Source organism: Anguilla anguilla, chromosome 12, assembly GCF_013347855.1.
Source record: "Anguilla anguilla isolate fAngAng1 chromosome 12, fAngAng1.pri, whole genome shotgun sequence".
NCBI lineage: Eukaryota > Metazoa > Chordata > Actinopteri > Anguilliformes > Anguillidae > Anguilla > Anguilla anguilla.
In genome coordinates this window covers 14315628-14331082 of record NC_049212.1, presented here as the reverse complement: position 1 = coordinate 14331082, position 15455 = coordinate 14315628, and the positions used below count along the sequence as shown (strand labels likewise).

Genomic DNA, 15455 nt, shown 5'->3' with positions numbered 1-15455 from the left:
GATTCCATCGCCGCGGCGATGCTTTCACACGGGCCACTGCACGCTCCGCTTGCCCCTGCGCTCCCGCTCTCTGCAGCACGAGCCCGTCGGGAGCGCCCTGGCCCAAAAGAGGAAGGGCTGGGTCAGCTTGGGACGGGGGCGGGGGGAGCTGGGGTTACAGGTCCACCTTAATGTCTTCACCCAGAAGCAATGTATCCATAGGATTCATTTTCAGCAACAGGGGGATAACTAGATCTGGATTTAAATACAAAGAGATTACATTTTATTGAACATTTAAAAAAAAATCAATTTCGAGTGGGATTCGAGGGGAAGAGTGTTTGGTTGGACATGTATAAATACTGTTTGTGAGAGGCGCAGGCTTACTGTGGGCTTAAACCAGACTAAAGCTAAACAGGTTCCCTGGGATTCATTTGCATTTACAGGTTCCTGCTGAGGTCTTGTTCACCAAAAAGGAAGTAACATGTTGTCGGGGGCGACATAGCTCAGGAGGTAAGACCGATTGTCTGGCAGTCGGAGGGTTGCCGGTTCAAACCCCGCCCTGGGCATGTTGAAGTGTCCTTGAGCAAGACACCTAACCCCTAACTGTTCTGGCGAATGAGAGGCATCAATTGTAAAGCGCTTTGGATAAAAGCGCTATATAAATGCAGTCCATTTACCATTTACCATTACCATTTACATATTTTCTAACAAAAACAGCCGAACAGAAGGTGCTGAGAAATGTTCTTTTACTACTACTTTAAAAAACTGCAACACAAACTGGATCATCGGGTCATAAGCTTAATATTTTCTCCCTTAACTGTCTGAACAAAAGAGAATGAGTTTTTGTGAAAACATTTTTATTCGGAATCGCTTCACAAACAGGTCAACAATCGTCAAGAAATGGGGGGGGGGGGGGGGGGGGGGAAGAATACTCTGATGAACCTGCACCCTGAAGGCCCCCCAAAGACACGGTCTGCAGCCTTCTCCATTAGCGCTAAATGACAGCTGCCATCCTTCAGCAGGGCCCACACCTGTGGCTGCTGCAGTGCTAGCACCCTAACCACATCCGCACCATCATCATCATCACCTCCCCCCCCCACACACACACACACACACAAAAACAAGCAAAGGGGAACAAGCATACTCCACACAACATGTGACCCATGTGCCATCCATTTGTGCGTGTGCGTTTGTATGTGCACGTGGGCATGCATTTTTCATTCTGCGTGTCCAAAAGACATGCAGGTAGGTATATTTGAGAGACATGTTAGGTGTACTCCTGCCATTGCCCTTGACCGAGGCACTGGTCTCAGAACTGGTGTTGGTCCCCAGGCGCTGCACTGTGGCTGACCACTGCTGCTACAGTATGTAGCAACGATGGGTTAAATGCAGAGGACAAATTACCCCATTGGGTTTCAATAAAGTATAACTTAACTTAATATGTGTCCTTGTCTTTCTGTCTGTTAAGCATGTGCACATTTTTTAAGTTAAAATTGTACTTAGGAGACACGTGTTTTGAACGTAATCACCACAGGCATTTTAAGCATAGTCTATATGTGGCCCAGCCAGCCAGTACACTTTGAGACTTCTTACATTTGAAACAATTGGCAAACACACACAGAAAGCCAGGGTAAAACATGGGAATCGGAAAAGAAACAGTGAAGTCTTAACTGCCAGACAGGTGATTAAAATATTCATTTTTATAATGTGATTATAGAATTCGCTCTTGTACGATTGCCTGTCTGGGCACAGTCTATGATTTCATCCAATTATTTCCCCCTAGTAAGTGATTCATTCACAGTGAAGATATTTTAGAGACATTCTTGAAGATATCAGATCTTCCTCTAGAGAGCCCCCTACTTTTATTTACTTCACACATTAGTCCCCTGATCCTTCTGACCATCTGCAATAAAGAATACAGTAACACAACCCATATTACTCAAACAACCAATAAAGATCTTAGCGGCACAAGCTATGCTCACAAAAAGGCCATAAACTGTCAATGTAGCACAAACTACACCTTATAAATAAGGACAAAGTAAAACATCTTACCACAAATTACACTTCCTTAACAAACCAATAAAATCCATCAAAAAAGCAACCAGACCAATAAAAAGCATCAGAGCCTTTTCTCTAAAAATAAAACGAGAAATTAATCTTGCATCACTGGTACATTTAAATACAACTACAGTTGGCTGCATTCCCATATTTCAAAATATCTAAAATGCTTGTGTTCATTATATTTCATCCTGTTATTTTTTTTCCTGTGAAACTGAACTATATAGACATAGAAGTACATAGATGCTGAACTGGAGGGCGTGACTCACAGATTTAATGTAGGGTATGTATGTAAATGTATGTAAAGGGTCTGGCTTTTTAATTTAATTTAATTTTTTGTTTGTTCATTTTGTTTTTTTCCCCCCCAGAACAAGGCACTGCAGCCTTGGCTCGTTTGATTTCCTTTGCGTAATTCCCACACCCACTTATAATAATACCCATTGTGTTATGGCTCTGCTTTCAAACAAAGAGCTGTTTGATTGTGCGTAGCTGGTAAAGGGTGACAAGAGCATCAATTACCCCCAAAAAAACAACCAAAACAGGCAACAACATCGCAACTAGCCAGGTACAACACATCAAACGAGTGTGATGGTTTGACGTGTTGCATGTTTTCAGAAGATGCAGAACTCCAGTAGCAATGTTGAGTCTGAGGACAGCGCATGGAAGTAAGAATGACAGTTGTGTTCAGTCGTACAGACTTTTAAACAAACTCTTCCGCGATACGCGGAGACGTTCCGTGGCCCATGGGGGCCAGTTTCAAAATTCGATCATGAGGAACTCTCCTTTTTCCACCGAAAAACCTGGAAACTGTCACGACAGGAACGCGAAGGAAACAAAGCTGAGGGCAGTTCAAAACGGCGGCACCACCATTTCTTTTAAAAGCCGCCGAAATGCTCCAGATAAACAGCAAACTAGGTCCGGCGAGTGACGGAGCGAGACTGGCTGCAGAAAGGCTTCCAGCCCGAGACGCCAGTGTAAGAGTCGTTAGAAACAGGGTTTGGAGAATCAGGGGCCTACTCCCACCACCGCACAGGAGAGTAAAAAAGACTGTGTCTGCCACGCCCTGTGATGTTATCAGTGACCTCACGGCAGAGTGGAGTGGCTATCTCCACATCTGCTCTCCATACACCGAAGAGCGGACCACAGAGGTTATCAGCCTCTGCTGATATGCAGAGATATGGCCGCACCTCCTGTTTGAACGCCGAGGCTCAGGTATCAGTGCTGACACAGCTCGACGGCAACGCTACACACATTTAGGCTAACGTGCAAGAAAGAAAACATTTTTTCTTCTTTTTTTTTTTTGTTTAAAGAGAGACAAAAATGCTTTCGACACCAAGCAGGGAGTATTCTAACAAGCCTGCTTCTCATTTCTTCTTCTTCATTGCAGCAAGGACAACAACACTGTCGCCCATGAAATATGTATTAGGGAATAAACCACCCAGGCGTTGCAAACTGACAGCCCGATGAGCTATAAAGGGGTTTAAAAATAATGTGCTTCGGCAGCTCGTAGTATAAGCACACCAACAGGTTGTTACTATGTTACAGACAAGAGCCGAAGCAGGTTCCTTTGGCTTTATGTTCATTCTGAAGGGCAGACTTCCTTATACGAAAATGACTTGCATTGTTCAAATTTAACACATTCTTCAGCTACAGAGCTGTATGTTTACTAAAGCAACTTGGGTGAGGTACTGTACAGCAGCTGTGCCTCAAGCTGGGATTCAAACCTGCAACCCTCCTGGTTGGCAACATGGATTTGTGAGCCACTGCCCAAAAGTGACACATCAATCAAAAGCAATTTTTAGAGGAGATTTCCCCAATGTCTGGTCAAGCATTGAGGGCACAATCATTACGAAGCAATCAAGAGTGTCTGACACACACACAGACACGCACACACTTCCTGAAATAAAATAACCCAAGCATTCTGTGAAATATGTTGCTTATTACAGAGTTCCTGTTGTGCCAAAAAAGGTTCGAGCACAGATCGAAAACTTCTCAGCCATAAAAGAAATATTCAATTTTAAGAATTCAGTCATGAATCAGCCTACAAATGGTACACTACATTTCCAAAATGTGGACATCGGAACATCGCTCCCAACATACTTGCTGAACATCTCATTTCAAAACCATGGGGTAGACCCCCCTTTTGCTGCTGTAACAGCCTCCACTCTCCTGGGAAGACGCAGTAGATTTTGGAACATGGCTGGGGGGATTCGCTTCCATTCAGCCACAAGAGCATCAGTGAGGCACTGATGTTGGGCGTAAGGTCTGGCTCACAGTCGGCATACCAATTCATCCCAAAGGTGTTTGATGGGGTAGAGGTCAGGGCTTTGTGCAGGCCAGTCGAGTTCTCCACACCAACCTCCGAAAACCATTTCTTTATTGACCCTGCTTTGTGCACAAGGGCACTGTCATGCTGAAACAGGAAAGGGCCTTCCCCAAATGGTAGCCACAAAGTTAGAAGCACACGATTCTCTAGAATGTCATTGTATGCTGTAGTATTAAGATTTCCCTTCACTTGAACTAAGGTCCCTAGCCCAAACCATAAAAAACAGCCCCTGATCATCATTCTTCCTGCACCAAGCTTTACAGTTGGCCAGAACACTACATGCTTCAGCCCGTGGGAGTCCCGTTCTGTGAAGTTGTGTGGCCTACTGCTTTGCGGCTGAGCTGTTGTTGCTCCTATGCCTTTCCACTTCACAATAACAACACTTACATTTGACAGGGGAAGATATAGCAGGACAGCAATTTGACTAACTGACTTGTTGGAAAGGTGGCATCCCATGCCAGTGCCATGTTGAAAGTCACTGAGCTCTTCAGTACAACCCATTCTACTGCCAATGTTTGTCAATGGAGATTACATGGCTGGATGCTTGATTTTATGCACCCATTAGGGTGTGGCTAAAATACCAAAAACAACGAATTAGAGGGGTGTCCACATACTTTTGGAAATGTATTGTACTTCAAGGAATCACCCTGTTCCCAACACACACAAATATGCACGCATGCAAACACACTCATCCACGCTATTAATCACATGCACAAATAAGCACGCAAACCCACATGCGCACAGGCGCGCGCACACACACACACACACACACAGTTTTCATAAACGGAAGTCATTTTAACCAGTTAACCTGACGTACCTACCACTAACTGAATTATGTACATTGGGAATAATTTTCTCCTTTTTAATAGGAGATAAAGCACAGGGAAATAATACACAACTAAACTCCTAAAAATACTCCCCCTGTTCTACAAGCTGTCAGAAGCCATTTGATCATATACTAAAATGTGCTTTATTAAGCCAAAAGTCTATTCTTTAACCTTATAACAACCTACGAACTATTACAAATAAAACTGTTCAAATATATTTGAAGCACAATCACTTCCAACATTCACTTTCTACATCAAAGAATATGCACACCAGCCAAAAAAAAAGACAGACAAATAAAGGTGCTTACTGATGTAAGTTTGTTCCAATGGTGAGAGGCAAACGCAAACATAATTCCCTTTTGCCGTTGAACGGCACTTAAAGGCTGATGTTAAAGGTTGCGTTGTCTCTCTTTATCCTCAGAAAACCCGCAGGTTTCTGTGGAAGGCTTTTCTTTGAGAGATTTTCAGTGCTGCGAATGTCGTCTGGTGGGAAGGGGCTGCTCCTATTAGTGGATTTCAATCAGAACTCAGACCATTTGAAGTCAATCGGTGTTTTCTGAAGCTGTCAGATAAGCCTTGAGTCCATCGCTCTAATGTTTGAGAGGTAAATCCCTACGGAGAAATAGCCTCCCCCCCATATCTCTCTCTCAAGCCTTGCCTCAGGCCATCCACTGCATATAAATGTAACTAAAAAACAGGTTGTCTGATTCCATAACTGTATTATTTCCTAAAGGCAAGCCACCCCCCCCGCCACACACACACACACACATACACACACATACATAGGCCACACAACATCACGATCAAATGAATCCAATTCAGCTAATCTCTTTCATTAATGTGCAGGGATGCTGGCTAAATCTAATGAAAGGACAATTATAAACATTAGATCTGTCAAATGGGTATATGCACAGATATGTGTAAAAACACATATACACGCCTCATAAATGCAAAACCCACCAGGCAGATCTAGAATCATTCTGTTTTCTTTTTCTCTTTTATTATTTTTTTTTTTTTGGGGCGGGGGGGGGGGGGGGTGTGAGGTGGGGGGTGTCACAGTGGTTCACTGTTCCTTGCTTTGAAGTGCTGAAATGTATTTACTGGGAATAGACGAACCAAATGCAGACAGTCTACTAGCTTCACCCTTTAAATTAAGAGGCATTTATCAAATTTGCAGCTCTCTACACTCCACAGTCACACCAGGGAAGAAAAGTGTATCCTTGGTTGAACTTTAACCACTGGGAATTCCTACAGATTAGGACAAATGGGAACCTAAATGTCAAAGCACAAAGGGCTCTGCAGCTACTTTATGACTGGCAATTGAGAATTTGGAGATATAATTAAGCAACAAAAACACAAGAAGTTGCTTGTCACAAACACTAGTATAAAAATTTGAACTATTTTCCAATTTAATGTAATACAAATTTAAGGCACCCACATTTGGGCACCCAATTCTCTACATATAACATGATTGCAGATTACTATGGACTGTCAAACTATCAAACCGTGAGCAACCAATGTACAAACATGGTTGAAAACTAAACACCTTCACAAGCACTGGCTCTAAATTTTGATATGAGTGAAATTTTGAAACTAAACGAATGAATGAATGAATTAAAAAACACAAAGCTTGCTTTTAATTTGTCCAAGAACAATACACATGAAGAGAGTCATTAGACCAGGAAGGCCATAGCCATCTACTAAATTTGGGACGTCAATCAAAACATCGAGGGTAGGAGTGCCACAACCACAACAAGAAATCAGAAGGACAAGAGTCCACTCGTCTGATCCCTTCTGGCACGTGAGGACAATTAAGTATCGCTCAAGGCGCTATCTTACAAGCAAGGTATTTCTGACATCTAAATATTGCGTTCCCCGTGACAGGCTCTCTCTCACTCCATCTCCCACTTGATCTGATTTGCTGTTTGTTACCCCACACATTAAGCCCAATACCCAGGTGTGGGTGACTTGCAGGCAGTTGGAGGGGAAGCTCAGGGCTGTGTAATAAGTGCACGTCGCCGACTCGCCCCCTCATTCTGGCCTGGTGGGCAGCTTAACTCTCACAGCGATAAATTTGGGAAGGGGTCTGGGGGCCAGTTTTACAGCACCTGGGGCGCAGGTGAGACGCAGAGGGGCCCTCACACAGTGTCACAAGGTGAAGGGTTCCTCTGCCCTGCTCAGAGGTCGCGAGGCAGAGGTCAGGCCTCTGCTTCTCAGACCAGCCCTCGTTTCCTGGGGCCCAGCCTGAGCTTCCTAGTGCCCTGCAGCTGGGGCCCTGCAGCTGGGGCCCAGCGAGGGGGAGGGGGGTTAGGGCCTCGGCCAGTGTGTGTATGTGTATGTGTGTGACTGTGCATGCACGTGAGCGTGTGTGAGCTTCTGAAACACTGTGTGTATGTGTGTGTGCATCTGTAATGCACTGAATGTGTGTGTGTGTGCATGCGTGCATCTGTAATTTGCAGTATTTGTATGTGTACATGTATGTATTTGTACATATTTTTATGTCGGTATGTGTGTCTGTGTATGTGTGCACGCATGTGCTTGAGCGTGTGTGCACATGTAATACACTGCATGTGTGTGTGTGTGTGTGTGGGCACACACATCCACACACTGCACCTGCAGCACCCCTAGCCCCCGTGTTTACAACAATATGTGCAAATTTATCAATCACAGATGTGTAGAGAACTGAACATTCAAATCACTGAAACTACAACCGACAGTAAACTGTGATCTATTAACCTATATCTGAGAGTAGTTGAAAATAATGGAATGCTGAGTGCAGATGGAAGAAAATTATCGCGACTAAATCACCCATAGAGCAATAACTGCCCATTTAAAATGATTTAAAATAAATATATCCATCTACGACAAACACTGCTTAACACAGCTTATCACTGCTGTACAGTATGTACACTCAGACTCCTACCACTGTGAGCACATTAGTGTTGCATTACATTTTCAGACTGTCAATCATTTAAACTTTTAAAGAATGTCCTTCCATGAAACCAAAGAGGTTAAAGGCTTACAACATCAACTTGAATCACTTGAGCTCACAAACCAAAAGACCGCTATGGGCAAATATATGATTGCATTATGCTTTAAAAAACTGTAGTATGTTTACAGTACACCCACACAACACTTGAAAATGAATAACAGTATGTACTTTCAGGTCACCGCTCATTTTCACTCCATTATAAAAAATAATTTTTAAAAACCAAATGAAGTGAGACATCTTTCCCAATGATAACGGTTAAAATAACAACCCACTTGAGGCAGAAACTCTGGGGGTTTTCAAGACAAGGCTTGATACAGGGCTAGAAACTATCTAATTTGTAGGTAAATGGTGAGCACAAGGTACCCTTTAGCGGTTGGAAAATGGCGAGCATTGTTGGGCTGAATGGCCTGTTCTCGTCATTAAGTTAACTTATGCTAACAATACTCAATGTTATTAGCTTAGCAGACGACGGTAGCGCAGTGATTTACCTGTGCTGCTCCACGGCGTCGCTGTCAGGCAGGTCTGCTCCACACACCCCACAGCGCTCATCGGGGCTCCTGCTGGCCGGCTTGACCACGGCGGTGAACTCCCCGAGCTTGCTGAAGAACTCCCTCTGGATGAAGGACTGGGGCAGGAGGGCCCCGTAGGAGCCGAAGTCCATGGACATGGCCAGGCCGGGGGGCATGTGCAGGGGGGGCCCCATGGAGGGGGGCATGGACAGCAGGGGGTTGCCCTTGTGGTTCGGGGTCATGGTGAACAGGGACGGAGGGTGCTTCTCCACCAGGCCGCCCGTCACGCCTTCCCCTGCGGGACCCCCGTCGCCCTGCGGGTCGGGCCCGCCGTCCTCCCGCGCGTAGTGCAGCCCGCGGGCGCTGGTGATGACGCTGCCGCGCGTGGGGGTGCCGGGGTCGTCCCTGCCCCGCTCCGCCTCCCCGTTCTTCTCCCCGCCCCCCGGGGTCCCGTCCCGCCCCGACGCCTCGTCCACCTGCATGGCCTCCGTCTTGATCTTCCCCGAGGGGGGGCGGGGGCTGGCCCGGGCGTCGTGCCGGGACGCGCCCTGCAGGAGGGAGTGCCCCATGCTCATCAGGCTGTCCACGGCCGCTTTGGTGGGGCTGCCGGCCGCGACGCCGAAGGACGTGGAGACGGACGGGCTCTGCTCCACCATGCCGGCCAGAGCCAGGCTCCGCTGGGCCGCGTCTCCGTACCCGTACCCGCCGCCCCCCTCCTCCTCCGCGGAATGCTTCTTGGGGAGCAAGGCGCACCTCCCTATCCTCGCGCGGCGCTCGCCGCCGTCCTCCTCCGCCCCCCCGCCGTCCCGCTCGTGCGCGTTGGCCTCGCCCTCGTTGTCTTCGGAGGAGGCCTGGATGGTCTCCAGGATCTTCAGGCACTGCTCCTCCAGGTACTCGATCTCCAGGATCTCGGCCGCGTACAGCAGGTCGTCCAGGTCCTCCACGCGGGCCTGGAGGGTGGCCGTGTAGGCGTACTCCAGGATCTGCTGGAAGGTCTTTGGCGAGAGGAAGTCCAGGGTGTAGTGCTGGCTGTTGCGGTGGAACAGGATCTCGAACATCTTGCTGGTGCAGGCCAGCACGGTCCGGTGGGCCCGGAACTCATGGCCGTCCACCAGGATGACCACGTCGCAGAGCGTCCCCGCCAGCCGCATCTGGTTGGCCTTCTGCAGGAGCGCCGCGGGCTGCCCGGGGTTCTGCAGCTGGATCATGCCCATTTTAGTCAAATCCATAACGTTACCCAGCGACCGGCAAACCAACTCATCAGGGCCTGCCTTTCAAAGCCCCGCCCTTCCCCCAGCACTGTCGTCTGTCCGCCTGGCAGTCCTGCGTCGTCTTTCGCGTAAACCAGAAAAAGTTCAATCTGTGAAGAGGAAACAAAGAATACGCAACTCTGTAGAGATTTCCAAAACATGACCTCATTTTCTGAACAAAATGCGAGCTAAACGCACACAAATGCTACACGTCAGTTGTGGTTGAGGAGAGTTTTCCCTTCACTGTAACAAGCTTATGGGACTAAAGGCACAATATAAATGCGATCCTTTACAGTTATTGCATAGAAAAGGTATGGAAATGCAAACATGGTATGGCCACCTGGTGTACAGTACGGGAATTTCATAAAAGAAATCGATTTATTTGAAAGACATGGCTAAAATATTTAATATCTTTAATAGTTTACATATGGTTAAATGGATCACTTCACAAAACTGTTCATAAATCCATTCATAAATCTGTAACAACAAAATATGCCGCATGCTTGCAACATATTTTTTTACGCAAGACTATGCCATGTGGTGGGGGTTCACGCGTGCTCTTCTTCAGAACTTCTTTACTGTATATGTTGGTTGCATACAGTTGCTCAAATCGGTTTTCAAACCCTAACCTGACAAATAACTTTAAAATTTATCCAAACCAAATCTCTCATTATGAAACATCCAGACACAAGCTAGTGACCATCTACTATCCCAATGAAGCTGACAGCTAGTCAATCTACAAGCAACAAGACACTTGGTGTCATGACAGAAAAGGAGAAGGGCACACTCACTGAGTGTCAAAACAAACAGACCGCTCAAAAACCTTTATTTACTGAACATGCCCACAAGAATGCCTGCAATATCATCTACTGCATCCGTCAGTAAAGCACTGTGTAGCCCAAGTGAATAAGTTAAAAGCGAGCGTAACTTCAGAAAACATTGCAACTCATTTTAGGGTGGAGACCCAACAGGGAAAATCTGGATATGATAGCATTTAACCATGTGGCCTACTGTATCAGGCATAATGACTAGACAGTCATATCATAGAGTTCCTGCATAGATACCTTGGCATAAATCATTTTTATGTATTTTCGATTGATATTTCTAAGGAACAGTGCATTGAAACACTACAAAGCATAGGGAGAGCGATGCCCTAGATTCATTTGAGATAACAGCCAAGCTTGCAAGAAGACACTTCCTATGCGGCTTTGACATGCAGGCCGCAGGCGCCCAACCGACCAGCGAGGTTGTTAGAGAGCGATAAAACATGGACCCCAAACTAACTGAACCTTTCCATTCCCTGGGCGAGGCAATTGCATCATCCTATGGAGCTACAGGCCACAGTCGGCATTGGCGCGGTCCGGATTCGATCCCAGACCTCGGGGCTCGTACTCGCACCACAGCGCGGCGCCTTAACGAAATGAGCCACCGAGAAGCCCGTCGTTTGAGTACCTTTCACATAAACAGCCTTGAGAATGATTTGTGCAAAAAAAAACATTTTAAAATTTAACTCAATGAAGATGGCTCTGTGAGAACTGTTCAAAGACACAGGAAAATGTTACATTTGCCAGGGTGGTGAAATTTCTACTCGCATTGCTTTCAGTTTCATCACCTCAAATCAGCAGCAATTTTAAATACTGCTTCAAGCTGTAAGACACGCACCAGTTCACTGGCTACAACCGCACCATCACGTTAATTGAGAAACTTATCGAAAACTCATTTTAAGATAACCAGCATCCTATGCTCTTCAAGTGGAAATGCAGGATATATGGAAAAGGTGTTGGGGGGGGCTTTTTTAGATAAATGAAAGAATACAGAAACCTGAATAATTGTGACTAGCTCTGTTAATGCTCCTTCTAAAACCAATTCAAAGGAGTGAAATCCACTATCATGTATCACACACCTAATATTTACCAGATTCAACATAGATATGAATGCTTAGATAAACCTGAACTGTTCTGCATGTGCTGTGACTCTGGGTTATGGCTCTGGTTGGACGTTGTTATTAGGTGACTTCCAACAGACATGGTCAGCCAGCTGCAAAAAGCTTCCATTACTCAACTTGACATCTGATACAAGCCAGTACTTAAAATATTGAAATGTGGCTTAAAAAACCTTTTTTTTTATTTTTAATTTTATTTAATAGAAGGCCAAATAAAGTGTGGGTATTGGATCACCACTGAGAGATAAAACACTTTTTCACAGTAGGCTATGAAATATAGGGGTGTTCAGATGAAGACAGTAGTTAAGATGTAGCACTGTTTCACAGCCAACTTCTTGCTATTTTAATAGTAAAATTATTTTTGACTGGCTGGCTGACTGGGAAAGAGCATACACACAAATGTTTCATTTGGATTTCTGACTCAAAGACTCGCAGATTATCTCAACAGGCATAACACTCACTGAGCTTTTGTCTTTTCAGAACAGAATTTTCCATTTACAAAGGCAAGGACAACACAGTGTCCTTCACGCAGAAGAGTAAACAGCACAGAAAACCAGTTCCTATTTACTTTGTGGTTGTACCATTTTTCAGTTTTTTTTTAATGGTAAATTGATGTAACATTATTACGTAACATTATTTTTTGCCAGAAGGAAAACAAAATAGTAAATGAACCCAAATAGGAAATAAAAGAAAAACAACCGGCTTAAAATAAGACAGTCAAGGCAAATGATTTCACATAGAAACGCGCAATAAATGTTTACACCTTCGTATATATCCCTCTTTCAGTCAGGGGTCTGCACAGATACAGGCAAACTTAAGACATTTAATATCTAGCATTAATGCCGATATGGGTTGGGTGTGGACAAATTGAGAGATGCAGCAGGTGATTTTAAAAAAGCGATCGTACATGCACAGTATGTCCACAGGTGACTGTCTACATGTCACGGATAATGCTGCAAAATAAAAGTAACTCACACATTTATTCCATGCTAATCAAAATACAACTGCGCCTGCAGCAATTAATGTCCAAAGCGTGCGGAGACGCGCTAAGCACAGCGAGCTCAAGAGAGATCACAAAGGGTCGTGCTCATAAGCGATGTCCAAGTAACTTTAGATATTTAAAAGGGCGTCTTTCTACTCGTGTTATTTTATTAAACAAACCTACAGTACCAAATACTTCTACTACGGAACAAGCCAATTACGGAAAAGCCATCTAATTACGCGTTCCCCTCTGCTCTCAGTATTGACTGACATCGTTCGAACAAGCGCTTACCATACAGCCCAAAATGCAATGATTTGTGATAAACTGAAAACGATTTCCAAATTCAATTTTAGACTGACTGAAATGTTTACGTTCAGACATCGGTAACCCGAAAATAAAAGAGCTACAGGTCAACAAAATAATACATTTGAACACTGTCTTATTGAAGCGGAAATTCAGTTTGTCTTTACAAAATACTGATAAATTCAGGCCAATGTTGATAAATTCCAGTAGTTTGAGATCTTCAGAATTCCACATCCTTCATTCTTGCGATTTTGTAAAGACTGCACGAAATACCTGGTCAAACAGCCTATCAATACACCGTGCACCTCTAACCCAGCCAGCTGTAAAACATCTGAATAATCTGCCTTACAATACAGAAAAAGCACCTTGTGTATCGGAAAAAATGGGTGGATTCAAAATGAACGATTTGCTAACCTTCGTTAAGGAATCCAATACGCCGGTGTTCCAATGTGTAATTTAATTCCAGTAGGTCTTCTGGTAGATTTAGTTTGCTAATATTCACCAGCTATAAACAATTACACCTCATCACTTCGCCAGCGTATCAAGAGCGCGAAGCCTTGATCTTCACTTTTAAACTTATCAACACCCCCTCAAGAGCAATCAAAAATATTGTTACAGCACACCTATAACATCATTTAAATCCTGTAAACATACTGATGCTTTATTGTAGAAAGCCTCCGTTACTCAGAGTCGTAACATGTCACACTGTCTGGTGTGTAATGAACTGTAGAATACGACCAGACCTCACGTTTCCCCTGTTGTGATCTCCTGAATACTAAACCAGCCTGTTACGTCAACTTTACATCTTTTCAACTGCATATATCCCACTTCAAATATTCTAGAAACTAACTTCAGTACATTACAATGAGCAACTATTTGAAGTATTTGTGTTGACTAAAAACATTTGCATAAAATAAACAAAATTGTTTTTAACTAGAAAAAAAACCCTCACTTTTAGTGCAATGTGGGCTAGTTGCGGTAGAAACGTGTGCTTCTTTGGGATAAAATATTTTAAAAATACGAAGAATTACTTTGAGAATTTGTAATGTGGAAAGATAAGTGTACACATGCAGAGTTGTGGGTCTGCTATATTTGTTTATAAACTGCGCGCCTGAGTTATTAGTACTCACCTAGATAGCACGTTTTATTTCCGAATGTGTTGCATTGAGGCAGCAGCATAGTAACGCAGTTCACAGTACCCGCTCCGCACGCACTGGCTCCTCTTCGCTTTCGGGTTAGCAAATCAACACTGCGGTGACGTCAAGACATTGACTCACTCGTTTTCTTTCTTTAGCTCCATGCAAACACTGCGAAAGTGAGACACCTAGGGGGCTGCCATATGTAATGCCGGCTCGACTGAATAAAGCGGTTTCTAAAGTGTGAAGATTAATTAGGAGGCGGCGAACGAAGAGGTGAAGTTTAAAAAAATAATAATAATATTGACGTCACCACCATCAACTTGAACGACATCATAAAACAGCAGCAGCAGTAATAGTAGTAACAGCAGCTGTAGTAGTAGTAGTAGTAGTAGTAGTAGTAGTAATAATAATAATAATAATAATAATAATAACAATAATAATAAGTATCATTGTTATCATCAGCAGCAACAGCAGCATAAACAAAATTGCAATCATACATAAGCGACATAGTAATAATTAATAAAGCAACTAATAACCATTTGTTTAATATTTTTTTGGTTATTATCCAAGTTATTCTTGCCATTTTTTGTACTTGGAAAAAATATTTCCAAATCCATTGACCAAAACAAATGCTGTTTATGCCCAGTGGGTAGCACTGTCGCTCACAGCAAGAAGGACTTGGGTTTGAATCTGGCCTGGGCATTTCTGTGTGGAGTTTGCATGTTCTTCCCATGTCCATGTGCGTTTCCTCTGGGTACTCCTGTTTCCTCCCACAGTCCTAAGATATGCAGGTAGGCTAACTGGTGTGTGTGTGAGTGTGTGAGTGAAAGGTGTGTGTGCCCTGCGATAGATTGGCGACCTGTCCAGGGTGTAATCCTGCCTCTCACCCAGTGCACGCTGGGATAGGCTCCAGCACCCCCAGCAACCCTGCCCAGTATAAGTGGGTATAGATAATGGATGGATGGGGTGGATGGATGGATGGATAAAATATTTAAAATATTTTTTTAAGAAACTTCACACACATATTTACAAAAGTATGTGGACACCTGAACATCACACCCATGTCTACTTGTTGAACGGCGGATTCCAAAACCATGGGCATTAATATAGAGATGGAACCCCCTTTGCTGCTGTAACAGCCTCCACTC

At 44.3% G+C, this 15455-nt stretch overlaps 1 protein-coding gene across 2 annotated transcripts in view; it reads right to left on the bottom strand.

Moving 5' to 3' along the window:
• zbtb16b (zinc finger and BTB domain containing 16b) overlaps positions 1–14408 on the bottom strand; it is a 107581-nt gene extending 93173 nt beyond the window's left edge. The window contains exons 1-2 of one of the 2 annotated variants that reach the window (XM_035385278.1): positions 14299–14408; positions 8671–10051 (exon numbers count right to left, since the gene is read on the bottom strand). In XM_035385278.1, coding sequence (XP_035241169.1) covers positions 8671–9920 — 1250 coding nt within the window. In that variant the 5' untranslated portion in view covers positions 9921–10051; positions 14299–14408. Of the gene's footprint in view, positions 1–8670; positions 10052–13582; positions 14022–14298 lie in introns of those variants that run through there. The other variant, XM_035385279.1, reaches the window with a different exon arrangement.
• Between the last annotated feature and the right edge of the window lie 1047 nt (positions 14409–15455).